The sequence below is a fragment of the Mytilus trossulus genome, chromosome 5 (assembly GCF_036588685.1).
Source record: "Mytilus trossulus isolate FHL-02 chromosome 5, PNRI_Mtr1.1.1.hap1, whole genome shotgun sequence".
Classification (NCBI taxonomy): domain Eukaryota; kingdom Metazoa; phylum Mollusca; class Bivalvia; order Mytilida; family Mytilidae; genus Mytilus; species Mytilus trossulus.
In genome coordinates, this window is record NC_086377.1 from 39,422,063 (window position 1) to 39,449,671 (window position 27,609).

The following is a 27,609-nucleotide window of genomic DNA, read 5'->3' on the forward strand; positions in this document are numbered from 1 at the left end:
AATGTCACCCTCTCTACAGTTGATTCAACCTCTTGTATGGGATAATTGGTTAACCAATTATTGCCAATGCTTTTTATATTAGCATATGATGTATTATGTGAAACAATGTTGTAAAGTGGCCATGGTTGAAGAACAAATTAAAAGATAAGTTTTTGTTGCAGTTGTGGTGTTCTTTAGACTCATATTGAAAGATGTACATTTGTTGGAAGTTTGGGAGTTTTTTCAGGGCCGATATCTAATTAAGCCTTGATTGGTTATTATCTGAGGATGTACTGGGGTAGTTACTTAAGTTACAAACTTTTAAAGTCATATTTTGGTTAGCTGTTAGGTCCTATGTTATTTTTTGACTATTTGTGGTCTATTGAGTAGTGACTTGAGTCTCTAAGTTCATGTAAGTAATATTTGGTCATTAAAAAAAGGAAAATATACAATCAGATCATGCCAGAATCTTAGCACTAAGGGCCATGCAATGGTTGTATAATACTTTTGAGGCCTCACCAAAATCAGGAAATTCTGGTGAAGGTTTTAAATCATTATGAAACTAACAATTTTAAAAATTTTGTTTGTTTTTATTATCCAATGTTTGAAATGTTTCCCATTTAATCCTAAAATCACTTACTTAGACCCAGTATTGTTAAAGAGGGGGGTTCAAGTGGTCCTGATCCCGAAATCCTGGGCTTAAAAATATGAAATCCGGAGGGCCCAAATTTAAAGAAATTTAAATCCTGACATCCTGAATTTCGAAAAGAGAATTCAAAGATCCTGAAAGGATCAATCCCAAAATCCCTAGCTAAAAAACACCTGATCCTGACGTCCCAAAAAAGGTCCTGCCGCCCCTCTTCAAATAGACATGCAAGAAAGACACACATACATCAGGTGTATTTTCAGGATTATGAAAAGAGGGGAACCCCAAGAGGGATGTAGTAATGCCCTTTACCATCAGGCGTCAAAGGGTCATTTTCAGGTAATGTTCGTGTCAAATTGGTTAACATTTTACCATGATACGTCAAAATATCATTATCCCGATTGGTCATAGGTGTCATCAACCACTTATAATAATCATCATAACATCATTAGCGTCATTTTTGGAAAAAAAATATTGTGCTGAGTCAAAATCAGTTGATTTTTTTATCATCTAGGCCTAAAATAAAATATTGTTTGTTTCCCCAATCCCGACCGACCCTACAAAAATGGTGCTACTCATAAAATTTTATTGTCAAAACTAGATCAAATATTATTTTATTCATTTTGGATTTTCAGGCTTGCCTGAGATCGTCCTATAATGTTTTTTTTTAAAATAAAATTAGTTCCCTACCTACATAATTTACCTACCCACACCTTGCTTGGCAGGGTCGGAATTGGGGAATCAAACAATTTATTAATTTAGGTCCTAATAGAAAGTGTACATGTTTAATATCGTCATGCACAAAATATTACTGTTAAGGTTATTTGGCAAGAATTTTTACTGTTATTTGTCATGAAAGTACCCCCATTACGTAACCCTCCAACAAGACAACCTTCAGAGTAGGACTTGTAAAAAATTCTTAAGTAGAATGCATTGTGTAATCATGATTAATAGCTTTATAAGGAGGACTAGGCCAAATTGGCCCCTAAATTGGCCTCCTGTAAGGGGGACTAGGCCTCGTGGGCCCCTTAATTGGCCTCCTGTATGGGGGACTAGGCCTCATGAGCCCCCTAAATTGGCCTCCTTAAATGGTGAGAGGAGATTGATCTATTTGTACCCTTTATTCTTGTATTGTTGACAAGGAAGTAAAAACACATGCTACATCAAAGCATTTTTTTTCTCAAAAATAAGTGTTTAACAATAAACAGCTGTTAACAAAATCAATATTTGTACATGATTTCATGGAATCTATTAAAGGAATAAGTTTGGTTACATGTTTTTGACCCAGAGTGTCCTGGAAATTTGCGCTTTTGTTCAAGATTTCCCTGTATCCTCATGTCTTTGACTCAAAATTTCACAGAAAACTTGTGGTTCAATATTTCCCTGTATTCAAAGTCTTTGATCTAAATTTAGACTAAAATTTCTGTTCAAGATTTTCATGTAACCTTGGATAATATTTTGAATCAAAGTTAACAATAAAATATATTAACAAAAAAATCTTATTTAGAGTAACATTCATTGTAACTTCACAATACAAGCGCTTTTAGATTGTTTAATTGTTTCCTTCTCTTAACTAGAAAGCTGGAATTTATATATACAGTGTATACCTGACTGTTACCTGACACACTGGGGGACCCGAAAAAAAGTTGGATTAAGCAGGGTGTCGAAATACTCAGTTTTTTCCTGCAAGGATTTGTATATTTTTTTACCAGAAAAATGTGTTGGTTAAAGCAGGATGTAGGAATACTCGGGTGTCAGATTAGGCAGGTTACACTGTATATCAACTTGCTCCTTTTAAACCTATACTGATTACTCCTGGGTATTTATTAAGCTGTCACAAGTCCATTTTCATAACAGATTAGAATGTTTAATTCCAGGAATGGGTTGCTTAAATGCATCCTGTAACGTAATGGTTTCTCTTAGCTAGGTTAATTATTTATCCCTTTATTTGTGTTGCACAATTGTATTAATGTATGTAAGTGACTGATGATTTTGTATCGCAGGCACGTTTAAAAAAAAGATAGAATTAGAAGCCAGGGAAATCAGTGATGTAAACCTCGTGAGGCCAAATAAATATAGTTCTGTTTCCTGGCTCCCAGAATACCCTTAATTTTCATGCCTTCCTTGACCATGTTGACATATTTTGATATGGATACTTTAGTATAGGCACTTTTTAAAGTTCAAAGCATCTCCGTTTACTGTAAATTCAGGAATTATTGCGAGTTTTTATTAATTCAAATTACAATAAAATTGAGAATGGAAATGGGGAATGTGTCAAAGAGACAACTACCCGACCAAAATAAAAAAACACAACAGCAGAAGGTCACCAACAGGTCTTCAATGTAGCGAGAAATTCCCGCACCCGGAGGCGTCCTTCAGCTGGCCCCTAAACAAATATATACTAGTTCAGTGATAATGAACGCCATACTAATTTCCAAATTGTACACAAGAAACTAAAATTTAAATAATACAAGACTAACAAAGGCCAGAGGCTCCTGACTTGGGACAGGCGCAAAAATGCGGCGGGGTTAAACATGTTTGTGAGATCTCAACCCTCCCCCTATACCTCTAACCAGTGTAGAAAAGTAAAAGCATAACAATACGCACATTAAAATTCAGTTCAAGAGAAGTCCGAGTCTGATGTCAGAAGATGTAACCAAAGAAAATAAACAAAATGACAATAATACATAAATAACAACAGACTACTAGCAGTTAACTGACATGCCAGCTCCAGACTTCAATTAAACTGACTGAAAGATTATGATTTCATCATATGAACATCAGGCACAATCCTTCCCGTAAGGGGTTTAGTATCATACCATCATAACATATATGAGAAGAACATAACCCGTGTCATGCCAACAACTGTTTTTAGAATAAATGTGTTTAGTTCCGACGCAAAGACCTTATCAGTGACTCAATATTAACGCCAAAATATGCAATCTTTAATGACTTGACAACAGTATCGTAATTATATCCCTTCTTAATAAGTCTATTCAAAGGTTTTGTAAGTTTATGAGGTGAATACTGACACCTTTGTGCTTTGTAAAGAATATTTCCATAAAAAATTGGATGTGAAATACCTGAACGTATAAAAAGTCTGCATGTTGAGCTATATTTACGAATGATGTCTTTATACCGATGATAAAATTTAGTAAATGTTTTGACTAGTTTGTGATATCGAAAACCCTGGTGTAATAATTTTTCAGTAATACATAAATTTCTCTCGTTAAAATCTAAAACATTGTTACATACACGAGCGAATCGTACAAGTTGAGATATATAAACACCGTAAGATGGTGACAAGGGAACGTCACCATCTAAAAACGGATAATTAACGATAGGAAATGAAAAATCATCCCTTTTATCATAAATTTTAGTATTCAGCTTTCCGTTAGTGATATAGATATCAAGATCGAGGAAAGGGCAGTGGTCATTGTTAGTATTAGCTTTATTTAAAGTGAGTTCACCAGGATAAATTTCATTAATATACATACTGAAGTCGTCATTATTGAGAGCCAAAATATCATCCAAATATCTAAAAGTATTATTAAATTTGTTTATCAGATGTTGTTTTGATGGTTCTTTGCTTATTTTTGTCATAAATTGTAACTCGTAACAATACAAAAAGAGGTCCGCAATAAGTGGTGCACAGTTAGTCCCCATTGGAATTCCGATAATCTGACGATATACGGAATCCCCAAAGCGAACAAAAATGTTTTCTAGTAAAAATTCAAGGGCATATATAGTATCAAAGCATGTCCAATTAACATAGTTTTTTTGTTTATTGCTACTAAAAAATGACCCAAAAGAGTTTGAACATATATATTCACATTCTGATTTTTTGAATGCCCATTTAATTAGATGTGTGAATTTTTTCTTAATGAGAATGTGAGGCAATGTGGTATACAGGGTAGAAAAATCAAAACTTTGAACAGATTCAAAATCACCAATATAAGCATGCAATTTATCAAGTACTTCCAACGAGTTCTTGACACTCCAAAAGTAATTTATTCCACTATTTTCGAAGGCCTTATTTGAACAATTTATTATAAGGTTTTTAATTGTACCAAGTGTGCTGGTAAGAATAATAGACAATTTAGTAGTTGAACAATGGCTTGAAGACGAAATAAATCTATATTTGTAAGGGGTTTTGTGTAGCTTCGGAAGCCAATACATAGTTGGAACTTTCATTGTATTTGGCTCTGCTTGTAAAGCGGTGGCTAAAAGTTTATGTTTGTTACAGATTTCGTTTTCTGAAAATGGAGTCAGTTGGAATGTTGGTGAATTGGTGATTTCCTTTTTCAGAACCTCGATGTAAAATTTACGTCAAACAATAATAATATTATTAGCAGCTTTATCGGCCGGGACAAAAACAAATTCCTTGGCTAGTTCTTTTAGTTTATGTTTGATACGAGAAATAGGTTTATTGTGGTTATTGTTAATAGTAAAATGTTCTTTAAAATGTTGAATACGTATATCAACTATCTTCATTACTGAATTAAAAAAAGAGTCCAAAGATTTTTTGTCAGCTTTTTCCCGTTTTATCCATTTCATACAGTAAGTAAGGAGTGAGTCGTGGATGATATTACGACACTCATTCCAATTAATAATTAACGGGGGACGATATTTAGGTCCTTTACTGAGAAATGATTTTAACTCTCGGTCTTGAACGATGTTAAGATCTCCTGTTATAACATGGGAAATGGGTCCATACATATATTCGGAATTACTGCAATTACATGAAGTAGGTGTATTTTCACTGATATTAACATCTTTACACAATTGACTATAATTAAACACAAATTTCCGGGTAGATTTCTTGTAAATATAACAAATAAGAGGTAGCTCAGTATTGTCAAAATATCCAGGAATTTGTTCTTTAACAGAATGGTCGTTAAATATACCGGCAATATTTACAAAATCAAAGCCTTTGTTGACATACTTAATTTTAATAAAATGTTTTTTATGATCTTAGGGCGATCAATTTTGGGAAATAATTTAGAATAACAATATGCCATAATAATTTGAATAATTTCATACTTAGGACTGCTATATGAAATTGTGTTGCAATCCTCCAAAATTTTATTTAACTTATTAACCGGTAACGAACAGAGTTTTGTTAACAGATAATGTCTGCCGTTGTTTTTTGAAATAGAAATAAGGTCCGAAATATTGGTATGATTGGCCCGAAATTTTCTTTGATTGCGATTTGTTCTACAACCGTGAGAACGGTTTTTACGAACAGTTTTAGAAACAATATCCAAAATGTTAACGGAATTGGTTCTAGATATATTACCAATTCCCATGATATTATCATTTAGACCGAGAGGGTAAACTGTCTGTAATTTTTTAATCCAATTTAATTCAATTATTTTCCGTGATCGTACAAACTTTGAATGCGATTCACCAGGCTGCTTATTTACTACTTCTAAAGGTTGAACTGCTAAATATTTAAAAGGATGGTTGTGCTTCTTAAGGTGTTGGTAAATGATACTTTTGAATTTATTAGGTCTTTTAAAACGATACAGATGTTCTTGAGTACAAGAATGTATATTGGTTCAATTGAGTGATAATCGCATTAGCAAAAAGTTAAAACTTGCATTCTGCTAATGTAAATTCAGAAATTATTGAGCGGTTTTTACTATTGTGAAAAATTCAATTGGGTCGTGTTAGGGGCAATAACAAAAATTTACGTTCTGCTATCTGGTTTATAAAGATCTATACAGATTTTCCTAAATCATAATAACTTAGTTTTCACATTTGTTTCCATTCACAAAAATAATATACAATAATTTCTGAATTGACAGTTAATCATTAATGTACACAGTGAATATTTAATTGGAAAAATTAAATTAGATACTGCATTGTACCTGTACATGTATTTGAAGCTGTACCGAGAAGGATTTTTTAAGTCGGGTCTTAAATTGGGCTGAATAACAAATATATATATTTTTTTAAGCCTGAACAGATTACCAAATTAAAAATGCATGTAAATAAATTATGGATGACGAATTGAATGCATAAAATCATAATCTATTGGTTTAATTCATTTAGATTTTAACATATTTGGAGACAAATTTATTATTTTTATGATGGATATAAAAATCACAATATGAATTTTTATGACTATTGTCATGCTTCAAGTGTGAAATTCACCATATAACTATTTGAATAGATTAGTTTGAGGTACTATAAAAATGATAATAAAACTATTGATTTAATGAAACTATTTTGAAAAGAAATAATGGGGAATTTATTAAATATTCATGAAAAGTTCCTCTAAAGTAGGGGATAATTCTTGTACAACTGTTCTTTAAGTGCATGTTATACCTGATTCAACTAGGGAAAACCTTATTTTTTTGTCCCCACATAAGCAGGAGGGAGCATTATTTAGTTATACCCTTGTCTGCAAGTCCCAAAATTGATTCCCATTCTCCAACATTAGTTTGCTTCTAACAAATGTTATAATACTTATTCACAATGCTAATTTCCACAAAATACCGATTAAATTTGAATTTTGGTGGTGTTGATTTTACGGTTCTAGAGTTATGCCCCTTTACAAATGAAAAAAAATTTACTGAATTCTTTGTTTCAGTTCTCTATTCAAAGTAATGATTTAGTCAGCAATCATCACTTAAACCACAGATCCAACAGTCCTAGGTGAGGCTTGTTAAGGTAGTATGGGTGTCTTTCGCCATCTTGGATTGTAAAAAACAGAGAATCTAAGGTCCATATTTTCTATCAAATTAGCAAAATTTGAAGGAGGAATGCAGAATTTAATGTGAAGTTTCATTTAAAAGAACTAATTTATAAGAATATAACTTAGAAATATTAATATTTTTACAAAGTGTAGATTAATTTTGGTTGTTTTTGAAGTTTTTTTTCAAATTGGCATTTTAAGGGGAGGTAACTCTATAACAGTGCATTTTCTAAAGGACTCTACTAACTCGAATAATTCAAGCCCTTACCGTCTCCGATTCTCTCCACCTTTCGAGGTTAATGTAGTGATCGATAGGGAGCGTAATATAACGACTGGATTATTCGGGTTAGGACTCTACATGAAATTTTCCTATTTTGTCTTTTAGTCGGAAAAAACGTACGGTGACCCTATCTTTTCTTTTGATATTCTCAAAGCATTGTCTGAAAGCAATCTTTTCCTAATTTATTTTACAATTCTATCATTTTGTTTAGTTTTTATTTACAAAATGGTGTTTTTTCCTGTATAATCCAAACAAAATTTGTCATTTTGTCACAACCTGTAGCTTGAGAAAATGCACGGTGACCTATCATTTTTATAATATTTTTGATCATGTATCAATAGATACTACATTTTGACAAAGTATGAACAAATTCTATCATTTTTATTTTAGACTCCCATACCACCTTAAGGATGTTCGCTTAACTCTGTTTAAAAATAACAAGCTTTTTATAAGACTGTTATGTATTGATAGTTTATGAAAAAAGAAACTAAAAAAGCAGAAATAAGGAGGGTTCGTGAGCTTGTTTTGGAAATATAAGCCATTGAAAAATTTGGGGGGAAATAATTTTCTCTAGATTTTTCATATATTTAATATTGGCTCCTTTTTTGTGTCAAGCACTATGAAATAATAACAAGGATTTTATAAGATTTTGAAAAATGGCATTTCAAACTTTATGTAATAAAATTATGAAAAGAAAAGTAGGAGTTTGTAGGCAATCTCTTTTATAATGGCAATACATGGATAAAACAAGAGGATTCCGAAAAATCTGACAAAATTTCAAAAATTAGATAGAGAAGCAAGCATCCGGAAATAGCAGAAGTGGGAGAATAAGAATTATACCCACAATATATATATAGAATTTCTTCAAATCTTTATAAAAAATAAAACAATACTGGCATTGCGGATTGTGGCCACAAAATTTATCCCGAAGACTAAAAGTCAGATGTTTTAAGCATGTGGTAACTTCAAAAATGTTAACGTTGTGCCATATTTTATTCATCCAGTATTTCTCAATCAGTCAGCAATTCATAATTATTTGAGCCAAATTAATTTCTCTCCATCAATGTGATGTATTGACATTGAACAGCCTGTAGAAAAATTACAAAAATTCCAAACGCTATCATGGCAATTTTATAACTTAATAATCTTGTATGAGGAGGCAACTTTTGTCATGCAGTCAAAATAAAATCTAGAATTGGAATGATGATAAAAATAAAAAATGATAAACCTTCAAGGGGGCCTTCAAATGTAATTTAATGTTGTTTTTATTTAGCTCCTTCATACCTTTAAAAGCAGTAAAGCCATTGTAAGATTAAAATTGAGAAAGGAAATGGTGAATATGTCAAAGCGACAACCACCTGACCATAGAGCAAACAACAGCCGAAGGCAACCAATGGGTCTTCAATGTAGCGAAATTCCTGCACCCGTAGGTGTCCTTCAGCTGGCCCCTAAAATATGCATAATAGTACAGTGATAATGGACGTCATACTAAACTCCGAATTATACACAACAATTATGTACAATTAACTGTTTTGTTTAATAGTGGACACAATTGTTCTCTTAAAATTTCCATTAGGAAGCTTTCATGGGGAAAATCACAGCAAATTGTGACAGTTGGCAGGTATGCATTCATGTACATTGTACTTGTAGCTACATATCTGTATATAGTCAGGGGGTAGAGAAGTTCAGGCATAGTCCCTATGTTATAGTGTAGAAAGCAAATGAATATTTTAAGTAAAGAATTTTAAAGCCAATTAAAACCAATAAAGATCTGATACCTTGGTTATTTTTTCTTATACAATGGGTGCAGAAAGGGAAAGAGAAATATCTATGTCAAGTTGTAATAGACAACTTTCGAGTTCGATGCATTTCCGTCAAAAACTCTGGTTTTAGTGAACTTCATTTGTGCGTTTAGGGGCGTTGTCACTTCCATTCCAATGTTGAGCAAGTGGTTGGAAAACTATAATCCTATATTGTACGGATTATTTGGCAAATTGAATTCTCAAAATTGACAATCAGCATTGCTGTCATTAGGGAATTGTCATTAAGTACCTACAGAACAACCATTATTTCAAGTTTATCCTGCACAATGACGATCACTAAGACGCTTGATGAACATAAATAGTGCAGGGATACAGGCGACCACCTCTTTCTGGTAAATGACGTCATAAAGGCACGTATAATTGACGATTTTTTTTCGGTGGCAGATGAATTTTAACTCGAAAGTGTTCTATTATTACATGCTTATCCTTAGAATTTATCTCCCTCAGCCTCCATCACTTCCTGGTTCATGGATTGATTTGTAATACTCAGCTGGAATTAGCTTTAATTGTTTAGTAAAATATCTAGGTATTGATAGAGAAGTGTTAATGCTTAATTGTAGAATTAACCTATATGGACCAACCAAAATGTCTGTGTAAATCTGGAATTAGCTTATTTCTTAATAAGTACAATTGTAATGTGAACATCAATGTATAATACTATAGAGAGCAAAGTGCTTAAAGGCTTAACCTACATGTACCAACATCAGGGGCAGATCCAGGGAGCCATTTTAAAAGGGGAGGTTCCCAACCCAGGACAAAGGGGGGTTCCAACTATATGTCCCCATTCAAATGCATTGATCGTTCAAAAAAAAAAGGGGGGTTCCAACCCCTGGAACCCTCCCCCTGGATCCTTCCCCCTGGATACGCCACTGCAACCTCTTTCTATGCTTCAAAACGCATGTATATCTGGGAATAGCTGATTTCTAAGTACATTATACTGTAAAACATCAATGTAAAGAGAGAAAAGTGTTCAGACTATAAATTGTCACAATTGTTGTAGGATTAATTAACCTACCTGCCCTTTAGTTTCCCCCCAAACACCTGTTTAAAGTTTCTGTAGGCACTTTTGGAAGTGAATCTCCAAAAAATTGCAGATATTTTATGGCCTACCGTAATAATTCTAAAGGCCACCCCTTTCATCCTTTTAATGAAAATAGCTGTAAATCTACCCTGAGAAAATAATTCTCTTTTGTTAGGGCCAAGAATTATTTTACATGTCTAAGAAGCAATTTAAATCATATTAACATTATTTCTTAGAAATTTACCCTAAGATGAATGTAAGATACCCCTTAAAATACTTAAAAGTTAATTAAGCAATTTTTTCAGAAGAGCGGGGAAGATATAGCTGCCATAGACAGAAAATTTCTAAAAGGATATAAAAATTAAGATAATATCTCTTTATCTGCCAGTCTGAAAAACAAATTGACCATGAAAATCTGTGCATGTTTCATCAAACAAGTGTAAACATGGTGGGATTTTTTTTATAAAGTTGAATGTGCATTTTTTGTATGACATGACGGTTCCATTACCATCCTGAAAAGCTATGCATGTTTAATCAAACAATTATGTCAAATCGGCATTTATTGTGACACTATTAATTTATTGTTTTAAGTTTTATATTACTAATCAATGAATAAATGTAAACACAAAAAAACAATAATTGAGGGGGAAATTAGATTAAATAAGATAAATAAATGTCAATTGACACATTTTCTTTTTTTTCTAATTTATAAAATGAAACAAATTTTCATGATGGAACACATCAGTGTGTGTTCCTAAACAAAACCAGGAAGAATAAAAGATTTTTTTTTAGTAAAGAAAGATTTCATCCAATCATTATACATTTCAAACAATGCATACATATTATGACTTACAGCCGTCACAAAAAATGTGGATTGATATAATTAACAAATTATGCAATTTTGAAATGTATATATAGCTCCCTTAAATTCCCACTATTTTTGGTCAAACGTCCTTGAAGAATTTGTTTATTTGGCTTTAAACACATACTGTAGAGTCCAGAATTTCCCCTTTTTATTCTCCAAACAGAGGGAGCATTAAGAGTAATACCATTGTCTGTCCATCTGTTTGTATGTTCGTCCTTCTGTGTGTACATCCCAACTTAATCTTCCCAAAAAGAGTTTCTGTTCTCTAAATTTAATTGCCTAAACCACATGCTATAAAACTTTAATATACACATTATTACCAGTTACTGCCACAAAACTCAGATCAAGTTAGAATGTGGGTGGGGTCACTTTGACTGTTCCTGAGCTATGCCCCTTTATAACGTTATAATTAGTTATATAATATACTATGCAAGCAGATCCATTATGATCTTTGATGAACTTTCTTATTGTTCAAGACTATATATATTGAAAACTAAGAGATTCACATAATTATTCTTGTTGGCCCAACAACATGTCACCCAATATAATAAAATACTATCTGCATTATGTGTTAATTTCCATTACATTTGATTTCTTTTTCTATGATCCTTATATGATTGTACATTTTCTGTCCATTGTAATTGATTTTGCCATTCAAAAGGAGAGGAATTTGTATTTATAAGTGACTTGTCACTTGTTTTCCAATCTGTGTATTGTATTTATGTACGTATTTATTTATCTGTTTCTGAATAAAATATTGTTTACATACTAAATGCAGAAAAAAATCATGCAGCTGGATATTCATATAAAAACCCAAAGTTTTTGTAGTAATGTCATATGGGTGTCGACTTTAAGACTTTGTAGATAAAACTTTCTTTTTCCTTTGTTTCCCCGCCATAATTCAGACTCTGTCATATGTAATTTGTATCAAACCACATCACAACTAGTATAATAAACTTGGGCATGGTACCAGGGTTTTCTCTGCACCTTTAACAAATACAATGAACTTTGAAGGTAATTTCAACTGACAACTTAATTTTAAAATGATGGTATAGTCTTTTAATGTGCATCATAAAAACCAGGTGATTGCGACCTTGGATAACCTCTCATAGGTCTAACCTGTTCTCAGGTAAAACAGAGCAATTTCTTATCTGCAACCACTTTGAGAGATCAATATATTCTTTGCATCTTGTGAAACTTTACATCATGATAAAAGGTTTGAAGGTCGAAAAGGTCATTATGATAAAAGGTTTGAAGGTTGAAAAGGTCATGTCATGAGATCAGTTTAAATTATTGTTTATTAAAACTGCATAGGAACTCTTTTGAACTTAACTATGGCTCACTCAGGTAAAACAAAATGTCAACATTTTGACCTTTTAAAACTTTTTAAAATTTTGGACTTCTTGACATACTAAAATTAAAAGCTTGGAGATAGCATAGAAGATTATCTTTACGAGGGTTGTGATGGGAGAGATTTAACATTTCTTTTTATAAAGATTTGTTTGAAGGACAACTTTTTGATTTTTGGTGGTTTAAGGGTTGCAGGTTTATTTTTTGAAAATTGATATATTGAAAGCCATTTAGGTCCCCTCCTTGATCGTTACCCTAATGGCTAGTGAAAAATTGAGTTGACTGCGTGGACAGTTGTCAACGTATATTTGTTCCACCTTACAGTAGTTCCAGTGGAAACTGTTATAAACAACTTCATAATACCTGTTCCTGATGGAACAAGTATTCTATACTATTTATTCCATTAGGAACATCTACTGTAATATTATTCCAGAATATTTTTTCCATGTGGAACTCATATTATGAAGAAACTTCTATTCCGTGACACAGTTACATCATTATATAATAATAGAATTTTATTTTTCTCTGCAGGGCCTTTGCTTCACTGAGGTATAATGTATTTAACACTTAAAAAGTCTTTATTTTTATCAGAAATAAGTGTGGAAAGAAATTTACGTTTTTGCTCCAAAACTTGTTTTAAAATATACATTGGACAATATTTAACAAATGATCAATCTAGAAATATTTGAGTTTACAGACAACATAGGTGGATCCAGGGGGAGGGGGGGCTGGAGGGCCCGCCCTCCCCCCCTTTTCGTGGGAAAAATTTGGTTGATTATATAGGGATGCATGACTGGAGTGGCCCTCCCCCTTAGGTCAGTCAGCGGGCCTCCCCTTAGGAAAAGTTCTGGATCCGTCACTGTACAAAATGCAGATTTGTTCTTGTCTTGTGTGTGAATTCAAAACTCAGATAAGAAATATGTGAATCATTTAAAAATATATGTAACAAATAACCATGTAAATATGTGTCATTTTACACCTTAAAGGGTTGTACATATAAATATCTTATTTAAATTTGCCTTCCGTCTCAAGAATTTTGTTTTGACTTACAAAGGTCATTACACTTTCTGTATCCAAATTGTACCTAGTACTTAATTTGAACCCATTTTGTAAACAAAGCTGTTTTAATCTTACAGGATTTCCTGGAGACTTAAAAGAAAAACAATAATATTATTGTTTATAAAAATTGCCACTTTGGGTTTCAGCATAACTTAATTAATTTAAATAAATAAAAATGGTCATATTATAAATTTTACAGAAAAGTATTGTCGGATAAAAGTTAAAAGTTCTTTAAAAAATGAGAAAGTAAAATATGAAAAGCCAATTTCTTACAACATACTTAGTAAGCATTGATTGAATTGCCAAATTGTTTAAAAAAAGGAGGGAAACAAACCCAAAAAATCTTTTATTCCATGATTACGAATGTAAAATTATGCATGGTTACATTGAAGGCTTCTCCTCATTGCAGATTCTTGGGTTACAGTTTGGTGTCAGTTGAATCAAACCCTCTTTTCTATGATTAAATATTTATTCAAAATTAAATTTGTGGAACTATTATTCAGTAAAGAAGTATATTTGCATGAGCTTATGTAACCCGTAAGTTATACATCTGAAAGAATTAGACTTAACTTGAATTAAAATTTGACCAGAAAGTTATTTCAGGGCCTTTTTTTTTAGCTGAGTATGCCCTATGGGCTTTGTTGAAGGCCCTATGGTTACCATACCCGTAGCCAGGGGGGTTCGGGGGGTTTGGACGAACCCCCCTTGAAAACAAATAAGCAATGTTAAAGTCAATGTTCTGTTCGAATTGTGACTGTTAAAGTGGAGTTTGTGAGTCCAACGACCCCCCCTTGGAAATTCCTGGCTACAGGCCTGGTTACCTACCTATAGTTGTTAATTTCTGTGTCATTTTAATCTTTTGTGGAGAGTTCGTCTCATCATGCTCATTGGCAATCATACCACATCTTTTTTATATGTATATATATATATACATGTAAAATTTACCTTATTAATATATGTCATATGTTAGTCGTTCAAGGGCATGTACATGTATGAGGATGTGGATGAGAACTACAGAAAAGAGAATAATAGGTATAATGGACTTGGTGTAGAATATAGGGTAAAAAAAAAAGAAAAAAAATGGGAAAAAAGCGAGTAAGAAATAATTAGGAAGCAAATGTTGCTAGAATTTAAAGTAAAGTTAATATTAAATATAATAATCCATATCAGAGGAGTAGGGAAATGGACTTAAATATTATAGAATAAAGAAAGAAGGACTGGACCACCATTCAGACACTCATATTTTATTTGGTTTTATCATACTTTATGTAAAAATGCTAGATTTTGATTGGCTAATACGAGGGAGAAAATTTGCTCTTTCCCATGGCTATGGGGCTTCACCCCACAGTTAACAATGTTTTATCGTGGTACCAAACTGCTCTATCACCCACTTTGTCAGCTACAATGTATGTGTTATTTATATATTGCCTTCTCCCTCCCCTAAAATGCTTTTAATTTGGCTGGTATTATATTTGTATCTTACGTTTCAAAATTGGTCTAAACTTAAATTTGATTAATTACGTTTTTTAAAATGTCTTGAGTTACGAACACTACACAAAAATGATGAATGACTCTGGCGAATATATGTCACTTTATACCTTGAAGAGCATGCATAAAAGATCTTTTTAAAATGTTATGTAGAGAGTCGATGTGTATGCGTAGTTTGTTAATGGGCTAAGACTTGATATTTATAGCATGTAGATCAACTTTAACTGCACTTGAGATAAGAATTCTCTACTGGTGACATTTAAGTTTTTACCTGTAATCAACAGGTTATTAAGTCAGTGTAACACCAGGGAACAGGTGTCAAACGCACAATTTATAGACTTAATTTATTTTCAGTATTATTTAACTTTAAAAATATTTTTATTTAGGTCACAAAAATCCTGGTGTCTAAAAGTTTTCTAATAAATTCATTAATTATAACCTTTGTACTTTTTTTTATACTTTAATTTATATTAACCTTATATTGATATTAATCTTACACAAGAAAAAGAACACAGGATGCCTGTCATAGTGTGCAGAGGAGGATTTAGGGGGGGCTTTTAGACTCTGTATACGTATTGAATGGCCGCCTTTGACATTGAAACTTAGGGCTTATTTCTTTTGTCAATGAATATTCTGTTGGTTCATACAGACTTACTATTTTAACCTTGATCATTTCATTTGACAATCCTATATGATGTAAAATCTTCATGTTTTTCCCATGACTAAATGGAGAAATAGAACAAAATTAGAAAGATGTTGAAGATCAAATTGTCATTTTTTCAGTGTTAAAAATAAAAAGTTATTTTAAACAATTCATTGATTTCCTTCGTAAGACCAAAGATAGACATTATATTGAAAAAAGTCATTTCTATACAAGGATTGAATGAAAGTATCTGTAAATTAAGGTTTGTCTTATAGTACAAGACAACTGTGGTCTTGATATTGGACAAGTAATAACTTACCACAGTTCTCAATGGCCAAAGCAAATTATAGCTGGGTACTAATTAAAAGTACTGTATATTTAGTTGTTTCTGTGTGCATTTATTATTAAAATCTTTGAAAAACTTTAAAAAAAAGTTGTGGTTGATAGTGTCAACAATGGTGAAGGGTCGTAATGATGGTGGGTACTTTTATGACAAATAACGGTAAAAAAATCTTGCCTAGGAGGTTTATTCAAATAAAATGTAGAAATTATTTTGACAAATTAAGTTTTTTTTTTCCCAAAAATTATGTTTACCTATAATTATTTGAGACCTGACAAATCATGATAAAATTTTACTCGTTTTGACACTTATATATAGTAGCATAGAAAATGACCATGTGACATCTGACGTTAAAGGGCATTTCTATCCACATTGTTATTTCAGAAAAGGCTATATACATGATGTAAATATTATAATGCTAGCAATTTTTATGCCCCAGTTTAGGGTCATTATGTTTTTCGGTCAGTGCCTTCCGTCTGTTAGTTGGCAATTTAAGTGTTACCCTGGTCCATCTGTACGTTAAATCCAAAATTAGTTTCTGTTCTTTGACTTTCGTATTCCTCAACCACATGTTATGAAACTAATACACAATATGGATTTTGTTACTTTTACTGTTCTAAAGTTATGTCCCTTCAATAAATAGAAAAAAATGTTGATTTTTTTTTCCATTCTCTTCAACTTAAGTTTGCCTGAACCAAAAAATTCCAAAGACACATTCTCCATTCATTTTTGACTTTATTGGAAATAAATATTACATACATTTAAGCAGATGTATTGTTCTTTAAATTAAATGAGAACACATGCACTAAAATTTGACGAAGAAACAAAGTTGTCATGAGATATGTCATGTTATGCTCAATAGCCTTTAATCTTCTAACTAACATACATGTAAATAGTTTTTTGAATTGTTAAAATGGCATTTAATTGTTTATTGCTCAAATATTTGATCATTACGATATGATTGATTATACTGTCAAGTTAATGTGCATGTTTAAAGTTTTTTTAATTTTTTTTCTTCAAGCTTTAATTTAAATCTTTAATTGCAAGGTTGACAAAGAATGAGGGACATGCATAATTTTGAATGAGATGTGTACATATCGTATTTTTTTTAAAATAATGACTATAATCAAAGCCCTACACTTAGAGACTTTACGTAAGAAGGTCTTCAACTCTTGGTGCATGTAGTTTAAAACCGTATTTTTATTTGATTTTTAAACAAACATGAAATATTAAATTTTGCTTGAATGAATGAATGAATATTTTATTTGCGAAAGCATAAATAATATGCTATGGCAATACATAAACAAGTATATATACAATGTGACAAAACAACAGATAGCAGAGAACAATACATAATATAATAAAGGTACAATTAATTCACAATACATGATCTAATTTTCCAAGCATATTTCCGATAGTAACACAGTTAAATTGTGATTGATTTTGATTTTGCTTGAAGTAAATGAAAAAGTTTAAAATTATTTGGCCAAGAACAATAATATTTTTGCTTGTTTTGTTTGTACATTTATTTTTTTGCTGAGGCACTGGGTGTAGGTGGTTTGTAACATCTTTCATACTGTCAGAGGGCCTTGGTGGCCGAGTGTCTAATTAGTTACTACTGTAATCACTATCCTGTCAACACTGGGGTTGTGAGTTCGAACCAAGCTCTTGCTCTGTGCACTCGACTCCAATCTTAATTGACAAGGATTGTCAGTTTTCCTATCTAAGGTTGGTGGTTTAAGCCTGTGTTTATGCATTTTTTGATACAAAATATTTATTAAGAAATAATATATAATAAAGAAAAACGATTTTTTATTTGATCAGCAAACATGTTTTACTAGTAATCAGAAATAATACTTTAACATTGAAAAATGGACATCCATTTTACAATAGATTTCATGAATTTATAGCCTTTAGTTACTGAAGGCTCATAGCAATCAACTATTGATCAATGATAAGAACTGAGGTTAATGCAATAAAATCCAAAAAACAAAGTCAACCTAAGCAGTTATGTAGGGTGGTCTCTAGGGATAGAATTAAGTTGTAACATTTCCAACTTGTCTAGGGGTTAAAACAAGGAAATATTGGATTTTAGAACAATTTTGAATTCTGGAAAATAGATAAGCAAAGGAAACGTATCAGTGGTGGATCTTGGGGAGGTTTACAGGGTTCAAATCCCTCCCCTTTTTTCTAATGATCAATGCATTTGAATGAAGAAAAATAGTTGAACCCCTCCCCTCCCATTATCCTGGGTTACAAAAGGAACCCCCCTTTTATAAATGACTGGATCAGACCCTGCTTATAATGAAAACTGAACACAATTTAGAAGGGTTAATATACTAGCCATCATGCTCACATAATTCAAAGTAGGTTTAAGTTAGTTCAAACTTAAATATTAGTGACAGCTAGTAGATTAAACCTTAGCCATGCACACTATATAGCCCTTAGATATAAAGTTTGATAAGTTTTCAGCAATCTTTTTTTTTTTATCAATTTCTAGATTCAAGTAATACTTTCATTGACTTTGTTCTCAAATTGACTTGCTTCAATACATTTTAGTTTTGGTGAATATATAAAAAAAACTAAATTTGGACACTCTGTATTATATACCTGTTGCTGCTGGGTTTGAAAATTTAAATTATTTTCAACCCTGGTTAGTGGCTATAGATTACTGAAAATATCTTATATCTTAAACTGATTTTAAGTGTAACCTGAAGTTGTTGAAGATCAATTTAAGTGGTACATTTTTTTGTGGGAATCAGGGCTGTGTTTAATATCGTAGCAGCTACGTATTGCTATGTAGATTTTGACTATTGAACGTGTAGTAGCTTTATAAATATTGTTTGCAGCTACGTTAGCAGCTACGATATTGAACTCGACCCAGGTCTTGTCTTTACACTGCTATTTTTGGAGATGTACTTTTCTTGTACTTGCTATTCTCTATTCACAAGTACTTAGATTTATAATTTAGAACCATAATCTTACAGTACTTGAGATTTTGACTACAAATTGAAATTCAAGTTTCAATAGTTAAAAATATGTACTATAAAATATAAAAGTTATTACAATTACTGCTTTTAATAAGTACTGTAAACCAACTTATTTTCGCAGATACTTTATTTCGCGTTTTACCCTTTCTTAACCACTTCGCAGCTATTTTATTTCGCAATTTTCTGATTCACTTGATGATGTTTTATAAGGAAAAATCCAAGTTTTACGTATTCGCGACGATTTATATTCGCGTTTTTATTCCACTCGCGAAAGTCGCGAAAATAAATTGCTCGCGAAAATAAGTTGGTTTACAGTATTTTAATCTGATCTGATAGAGAATATTTTACTTAATTTGAGCGCAATGATTTTAATGCACTGAACTCGTACTAATAGTTTTTGCTCCTTAAATGTATTACATGTTTAAAGTCATAAACTGTTACTTACAAGTTGCAGTTCAAATTCATTACATAATGTACTGTGAAGTTATGATAAGGAAAATTAGAACTATACATTCTTAATTATAAGTACTAAAAATAGTATAACATTATTTAGTTTTTATTTTCAGTACTTTAAAGTTATATAGTTCTAAAACTGTATTACAGCTATGAACATCAACCCTGTTTAATTTATACAAAAATAACTAAAAGTTAAAAAAGTCCACAGGCAAAAGTAGCAGGAGCATTAGATTTGTTCAGATACTTCAAGATAACTACTGTAAATTCAGAAAATTATTGAGTGCATTTATTATTGTGATTTTGTCATTGCAGACTATAAAAGTGATAATAATTTTAGCTATATATTGAGAAAAACCCTGTTAAATTTATACAAAAATAATCAATAAGTGACTTTAAATTATTGCGATTATAACCCTGTCTCATTTTTCACAATAATAAAAACATTGCAATAATTTCTGAATTTACGTATTTGTTTCAGAATTTAGTAAATTTCCATTGTTGGCCTTGGGCTGTTTTCTGCCCTTTAGTCAGGTTGTTACTGTAAAATAAATGTCTCTGATGCATTCTCCATTTCCATTCTCAATTAGGGGGGCCTGGTGGCAGAGGAGTGTAAGTAGTTACTACTATAATCACAATCCAGTCAATATTGAGGTTGTGAGTTCTAACCCCGCTCTTACGTGTGCACTGGACTCCAATCTTAAATGACTAGGATTGTCAGTTTTCCTATCAAAGGTGAGTGGTTTTCTCCAGGCACTCCAGCTTCCTCCACCTATAAAAACTGGCAACCACCAAATAGCCTATAATAAAGTTCTAAAGTGGTGCTAAAACAAAACAAAAAAACATTCTCAATTTTATTTTTTCTTCTTCAGGAAATGTAGAACTTGATCCTGGGATCACCATCCATCCAGCACCATCAGTTGTTATTGCTCAAAAGAATAGTCCACTACTGCTGAACTGTTCTGCCTCATCCTCACCGGACGCTGGTCCGGTCACCATCACATGGTTTAAGGATGGCCAGCCTGTGGTCATTGACAGACGGGTACAAGTCAGAGAAAATGGCTCCCTCTATTTCACACAAGTGAAGAAAAATCGTAATTCTAAGAACAAAAACAGAAATCATAATGGATTTTATGAGTGTTTTATAAAGAACAAGTATGGTACTGTTATTGCAAGACAGGTCCATCTTCAAGTTGCAAGTAAGTGTTAATATTATATTAGCTGCGACAAATAGAGATCAACCTGATGCAAATGCACATATACATTTTTTTAGGGACAAGCTGAATTCTCGCTACATTGAAGACCCTTTGGTGGCCTTTGGCTGTTGTCTGCTCTATGGTCGGGTTGTTGTCGCTTTGACAAATTTCCCATTTCCTTTCTCAATTTTATTATACTTTGATTGACTTTGGAACATTCAACTCCAAATAAAAGATGATTTTTAGACTATTTTAAATCTTTTATCAAATTATTTTCCTGAAATTTACAGATTTTGAATAGAGATTTTCTTAACCTAATTGCATAGAGATTTTCTTAACCTAATTGCATAGAGATTTTCTTAACCTAATTGCATGCATATAAATTTTGTTAACCTAATTGCATAGATATTTTGTTAACCTAATTGCATAGAGATTTTGTTAACCTAATTGCATAGAGAATTTGTTAACCTAATTGCATAGAGATTTTGTTAACCTAATTGCATAGAGAAGTTGTTAACCTAATTGCATAGAGGTTTTGTCAGCCTAATTGCATAGATATTTTGTCAACCTAATTGCATAGAGATTTTGTCAACCTAATTGCATAGAGGTTTTGTCAACCTAATTGCATAGAGATTTTGTCAACCTAATTGCTTCGAGATTTTTTTAACCTAATTGCATAGAGATTTTGTCCACCAGAAATAGGTTAATAGATGTATTCATATTGATAATCATTTGCATAAGGTTAATTTCTATCTGACAAAGCTCCTATGTTTATTTGCCAAACTTTTATGCAGTAATACTTAAAGCTAGCTCAAAATGATAAATTGGTGATTTAAGGGGCAGAATTCTTAAAATTTGGTTCAAAGGTTTTGCCCCCAACCCCCCAAATTCTGAAAATGACTGACACATTTTGATATTTTGCAAAATGAATGATAAGTTGGACGGTGGACAAGCAGGTGAAAACAGATTTTGAGAAATCTCTTTTAGCGGCTGAAATTGCAGTTTAATATATCATGCTTGCCTATTGCAGAGTTTTAATAATCCCTCTTAACTGGAGAAATAGTCAACAAAACCATAAGCCATGTAAATGTAGTAAGATTGCCAAATCCACTGAATGAATCTCAAATGAAGTGGGTTTATTATTATAGGCAACTGTATACTGCCTTCAACAATGAGAAGAAAAAAAACATACTGCTCAGGAATTACCAGTCAAATTTCAGAAAGTTTTGAGTACAATGAGACTTAGTTTAACATCAATAATTTCATCCATTATAAAGTTTTTTTTGGCATATAATGGGACATAACAGTTACATGTATACATTTGTAATAGATTTTAATGCTTGTTGTTATGTTAAAAGGACAAAGGCCTTGAGGAAACTTTCTAATGGATGTTGTTACGTTACTGTATAAAAGTGTTCTTTTTTTCAAAACATATAAATGTACCTAATATTGGTACAGCATTTATGTAACATTTTCTTATGATCTGATTATGTTCAGAAATCAAACATTTATTTTCTCAACTGTAAATCATTATCAGAATTTAAATGGCAGAAACAAATTTATTGTTTATTTTTTTCTTGAAATTCTATTGATTTGCATATATTATTGTAAGTTCAGTTAAATGTAGGATACACATTTTAGAGACAATTTACAACAGACTGTTAAAATTGTACGATTTATCTTGATTGAATACGATTTGATTTCGTCAGTGAAGTTTTCTGTCTTTTTCACCACTCCAATTGTTTATAATATTTATGTTATTATGTCAACTTTAAATTTGAATCTTATTTAAAATGTTGGAATTAGATTAATGGCTTAGGCCAGGATTTTTTAATTTGTTGGTTTACGGATCCGCCGACCCGATTTTGTGGATTTCCAAAATAAAAATAAAATCGAATTTTCAGGCTTTTTTTTTTATTCTCGCCGACCCTAACAAATGCATTATCCCTGAAAAATAATTAAAATATCCTTTTTTATGAAATGAAATGCATTAATCACTAACAGAAGTGATGACACTTTCTGTTGTGAAAAATGAAACTTTCAGTTTACGTTTCTAAAAATGGACAAATCAATTATTAATGACCTTGAGATGTCGTTTGGGCAAATTATTTTGCGGAACGAAACCTGTGTTTAAAACTAATTACACAATAAGTTCGTTTCCCTTAATTGTCACCAGTCCGTAAGATGCATGTTCTCATATAAATAGACTTGTCCAAATGTGGACAGGTGGAAGTTCAAGACATCAAGTTAAAATACTGAATTTTAACAAATCATTTGAAATTTTCTTGTTTAATAGATAAAAAAAAAATATCGTCCATTTGGATAAAAAACGGGAATGCATGACAACAGATTATTTAGCCTGATATTCTCGTTTTCCAGTGGACGAGTCTATTACATTTTTGACACGTGTTTTGAAACTTATTTTCGTACGACGTTTTTACTTTTTTTTTTCTTTTTTTTTTCAGCTGAGCAATAATATTTCATCAAATTAAAATTTAAGAACGATGAAAAAATAGTATGACAAACATATTATTAGAAAGGTGAAATATATTTTTATTTTGCATATCAGTTTTCTGTCTTGAAAGATATTTTTTTTCTTTTTTTTCCGACCGACCGACCCGACTTTTTCATGGAGAAAATCCGTAAACCAACAAATTAAAAAACCGTGGCCTTACTTTTTTTCTTAAAATTCTGTTGATTTGCATTTAGCATATTTAGTTAAGTTACAATGCAGGATACACATTTTAAAGACAATTTGCAATAGACTGCATGATAAAATTGTACGATTTATCTTGATTGAATACGATTTGATTTCGTCAGTGAAAATTTCTGCCTTTTTCGCTACTCCAATTGTTCCAATATTTATATTAGTATGTCGCATGTAAATTTGCATCTTAATCAAAATTCTGTAATTAAATTAATGGCCTATTTTTTTAAAGAAATTTTATGAATTTGAATAAGTTTGGTTAAAATGTAGGATACAAAAACAATTTGAAGCAGACTGCATGTTAAAACTGAAAGATTCAACCTGATTGAAATTATATTCATTCGATATTGTCAGTGAAGATTTTTGGCGTTTTCACAACTCCATGTACTTGTTCAATATTAATGTTATTATGTCAACTGTAAATTTGCATCTTAATCAAAATTCTGTAATTAAATCAATGGCCTATTTTTTTTTAAAGAAATTATGAGATTTGCACAAGTTCGTTTCAAATGTAGGATACATTTAAAAGACGAATTACTTGAGATTGTAATTACGAACTTTATCTTGATTGAGTATCATTTGATTTCGTCAGTGAAGATTTCCGATTGTTGAAGCGTGTGTGAAAGTTACACAATCATATTTATTTTAAAGTGTTGCATAAAATTTATGAAACACCCTTCTCTTTGATGTAATACTTGAACATAAAACTTGGTTAAATGATATTAAATTTTATTTGTGTTGATTTATGAAGAAAGTTCCCCTTATTATTCTCATGTCAACTTTAAGTAGTGTTGTTCAGTTACAAGATTTGATATGAATAATTTTGATGATTGTTTATTTCATTTTTGGTCGGTGTTTGTGCACGTCCACCTTCATTTTGAAATTTTCTGTAGAGCCTTGTATTATTAATATATGCTTGTAGACGCTACGATTCCTGACCCTCCTTCAATGCCTTCAGTGGTTGTTGTTAGTTGCTGTATAATATTGTTTTTTTCATTCATTATTTTGTACAAACATCAAGCGTTTGTTTTTATACGACCGCAAATTTTGAAAAAATTTTCGTCGTATATTGCTATCACGTTGGCGTCGTCGTCGTCGTCGTCGTCGTCGTCGTCCGAATACTTTTAGTTTTCGCACTCTAACTTTAGTAAAAGTGAATAGAAATCTATGAAATTTTAACACAAGGTTTATGACCACAAAAGGAAGGTTGGTATTGATTTTGGGAGTTTTGGTCCTAACATTTTAGGAATTAGGGGCCAAAAAGGGCCCAAATAAGCATTTTCTTGGTTTTCGCGCTATAACTTTAGTTTAAGCTAATAGAAATCTATGAAATTTTGACATAAGGTTTATGACCACAAAAGAAAGGTTGGGATTGATTTTGGGAGTTTTGGTTTCAACAGTTTAGGAATTAGGGGCCAAAAAAGGGCCCAAATAAGCATTATTCTTGGTTTTCGCACAATAACTTTAGTTTAAGTGAATAGAAATCAATGAAATTTATACACAATGTTTATGACCACAAAAGGAAGGTTGGTATTGATTTGAGGAGTTTAGGTCCCAACAATTTAGGAATTAGGGGCCAAAAAGGGACCCAAATAAGCATATTTCTTGGTTTTTGCACCATAACTTTAGTACAAGTAAATAGAAATCTATGAAATTTAAACACAAGGTTTATGACCATAAAAGGAAGGTTGGTATTGATTTTGGGAGTTTTGGTCCTAACAGTTTAGGAAAAAGGGGCCCAAAGGGTTCAAAATTAAACTTTGTTTGATTTCATCAAGAATTGAATAATTGGGGTTCTTCGATATGCAGAATCTAACTGTGTATGTAGATTCTTAATTTTTGGTCCATTTTCAAATTGGTCTACATTAAGGTCCAAAGGGTCCAAAATTAAACTTAGTTTGATTTTGACAAAAAATTAATCGGTTGGGTTCTTTGATATGCTGAATCTAAAAATGTACTTAGATTCTTGATTATTGGCCCAGTTTTCAAGTTGGTCCAAATCGGGGTCCAAAATTAAACTTTGTTTGATTTCATAAAAAAATGAATAAATGGGGTTCTTTGATATGCCAAATCTAACTGTGTATGTAGATTCTTCATTTTTGGTCCTGTTTTCAAATTGGTCAACATTAAAGTCCAAAGGGTCCAAAATTAAACTTAGTTTGATTTTAACAAAAATTGAAATCTTGGGGTTCTTTGATATGCTGAATCCAAACATGTACTTAGATTTTTGATTATGGGCCCAGTTTTCAAGTTGGTCCAAATCAGGATCTAAAATATTATATTAAGTATTGTGCAATAGCAAGTCTTTTCAATTGCACAGTATTGCACAATGGCAAGAAATATCTAATTGCACAATATTGTGAAATAGCAATATTTTTTTTTTAATTAGAGTTATCTTTCTTTGTCCAGAATAGTAAGCAAGAAATATCTAATTGCACAATATTGTGAAATAGCAATATTTTTTTTAATTGGAGTTATCTTTCTTTGTCCAGAATCAACTCAAATCTTTGTTATACACAATGTATATTCACTTTTTATTACCAACTGATAAATTAAAATAATCTTTACCATTCAGTGATAACAAGCAGTTTTTTTACATCTTAATATTTTATGATGTATTTAAATGAGTAGTTATTGTTGCAAACTCCATTAGAAATTTAATTGAGATTAATTTGGAATAAGGGAAAGGGGGATGTGATTAAAAAAAATGGGTTCAATTTTCTCACTTGAAATGAAATTTCATAAATAAAATGAAAATTTCTTCAAACATTTTTTTGAGAGGATTAATATTCAACAGCATAGTGAATTGCTCTAAGAGAAAACAAAAATTTTAAGTTCATTAGAACACATTCATTCTCTGTCAGAAACCTATGCTGTGTCAACTATTTAATCACAATCCAAATTTAGAGCTGAATCCAGCTTGAATGTTGTGTCCATACTTGCCCCAACCGTTCAGGGTTCAACCTCTGCGGTCGTATAAAGCTACGCCCTGCGGAGCATCTGGTTCTGGTTTGAATTGGTTTGCATTTGTCTTTTCAAGGCCTTTAATAATATTATGAAGGTTTTACTTTTTGTTGAATATTAAAAAGAAGACGTTCGATCTAAGTTGCAAAACTTGTGTCTATTCCTATTGTCAATGTTTTTGACAATAAAATATGTTTAAAGTATTAAACTATTAAAAAGAAGCCAATGAAACAACTCTTCACAAGAGCTAGATCAAATGACGCAGTATAGTTTTCAAACATAGGTCACTCACAGTATGGCCTTTAACAATAAAAAAAGCCTATACCCCTTTAGTCAGCTATATAAAAAAAAAACTGAAATGTCAAATGTAAAACAATTCAAATGAGAAAATTAACCGCCTAATTAATGTATACAAAAATAACAAAAAACAAATATGTAACGGCCACCACTGAATTACACGCTCCTGACTTGGACCAGGCACATACAGAATGTACAGATAACAATCCTTCCCCTAACCTTGGATAGTGGTGGAACTACAAAAAAAAGAACAAACAATAAAAATCCGTGAAATTTAGGGACAATTAACTCATCAGATGGATACAAAGAGAAATACATCTAGCAAAAACACTTATAGAAAATATAAATAAAAATTGTGAGTGTATAATCTATCATGTCTATTGTATATGGTGGTCTTAGATTTCTTTGACACGTGACAGCCTCTTTTTGGGACTGGTTAAAGGAAGCCATGAGAAACCCTATTAACTAGTACCCAAAAGAGGCTGTGAACTATGTGAAATCTGGGACTGCTATGATTGAAGACAGCTTATACAAACATTTAAACATGGGAAGACACAAAATTCCAGCTTTAATTTGATTTTTTTTAGAAATTAATCATAAACCACTTCACAAAACATTGATCTGTTGACTAAAACCTACTCAAGCAGAATTTTTTTCAATCCAATTAGGTTTTCACGCCAATTTTACGTTTTAGACTTCAGATCAATGTCTAAAAGTGGTGTTGCCAAAGATCATGATTAATTCACCACTTTACAATAGAAAGTATTATGGGTAATGTCATTGCTTGTACACAAAAATGATTTTT

The 27,609-nt window shown here is 31.7% G+C and overlaps 1 protein-coding gene across 1 annotated transcript in view; it reads left to right on the top strand.

The window, feature by feature from the left end:
- The window catches only part of LOC134717931 (protogenin-like), a 92,693-nt gene that overhangs the window by 5,843 nt on the left and 59,241 nt on the right, over positions 1-27,609 (top strand). The window contains exon 2 of the mRNA XM_063580429.1: positions 20,513-20,839. Within this exon, the coding sequence (XP_063436499.1) occupies positions 20,513-20,839 (327 nt within the window). The remainder of the gene's footprint in view (positions 1-20,512; positions 20,840-27,609) is intronic.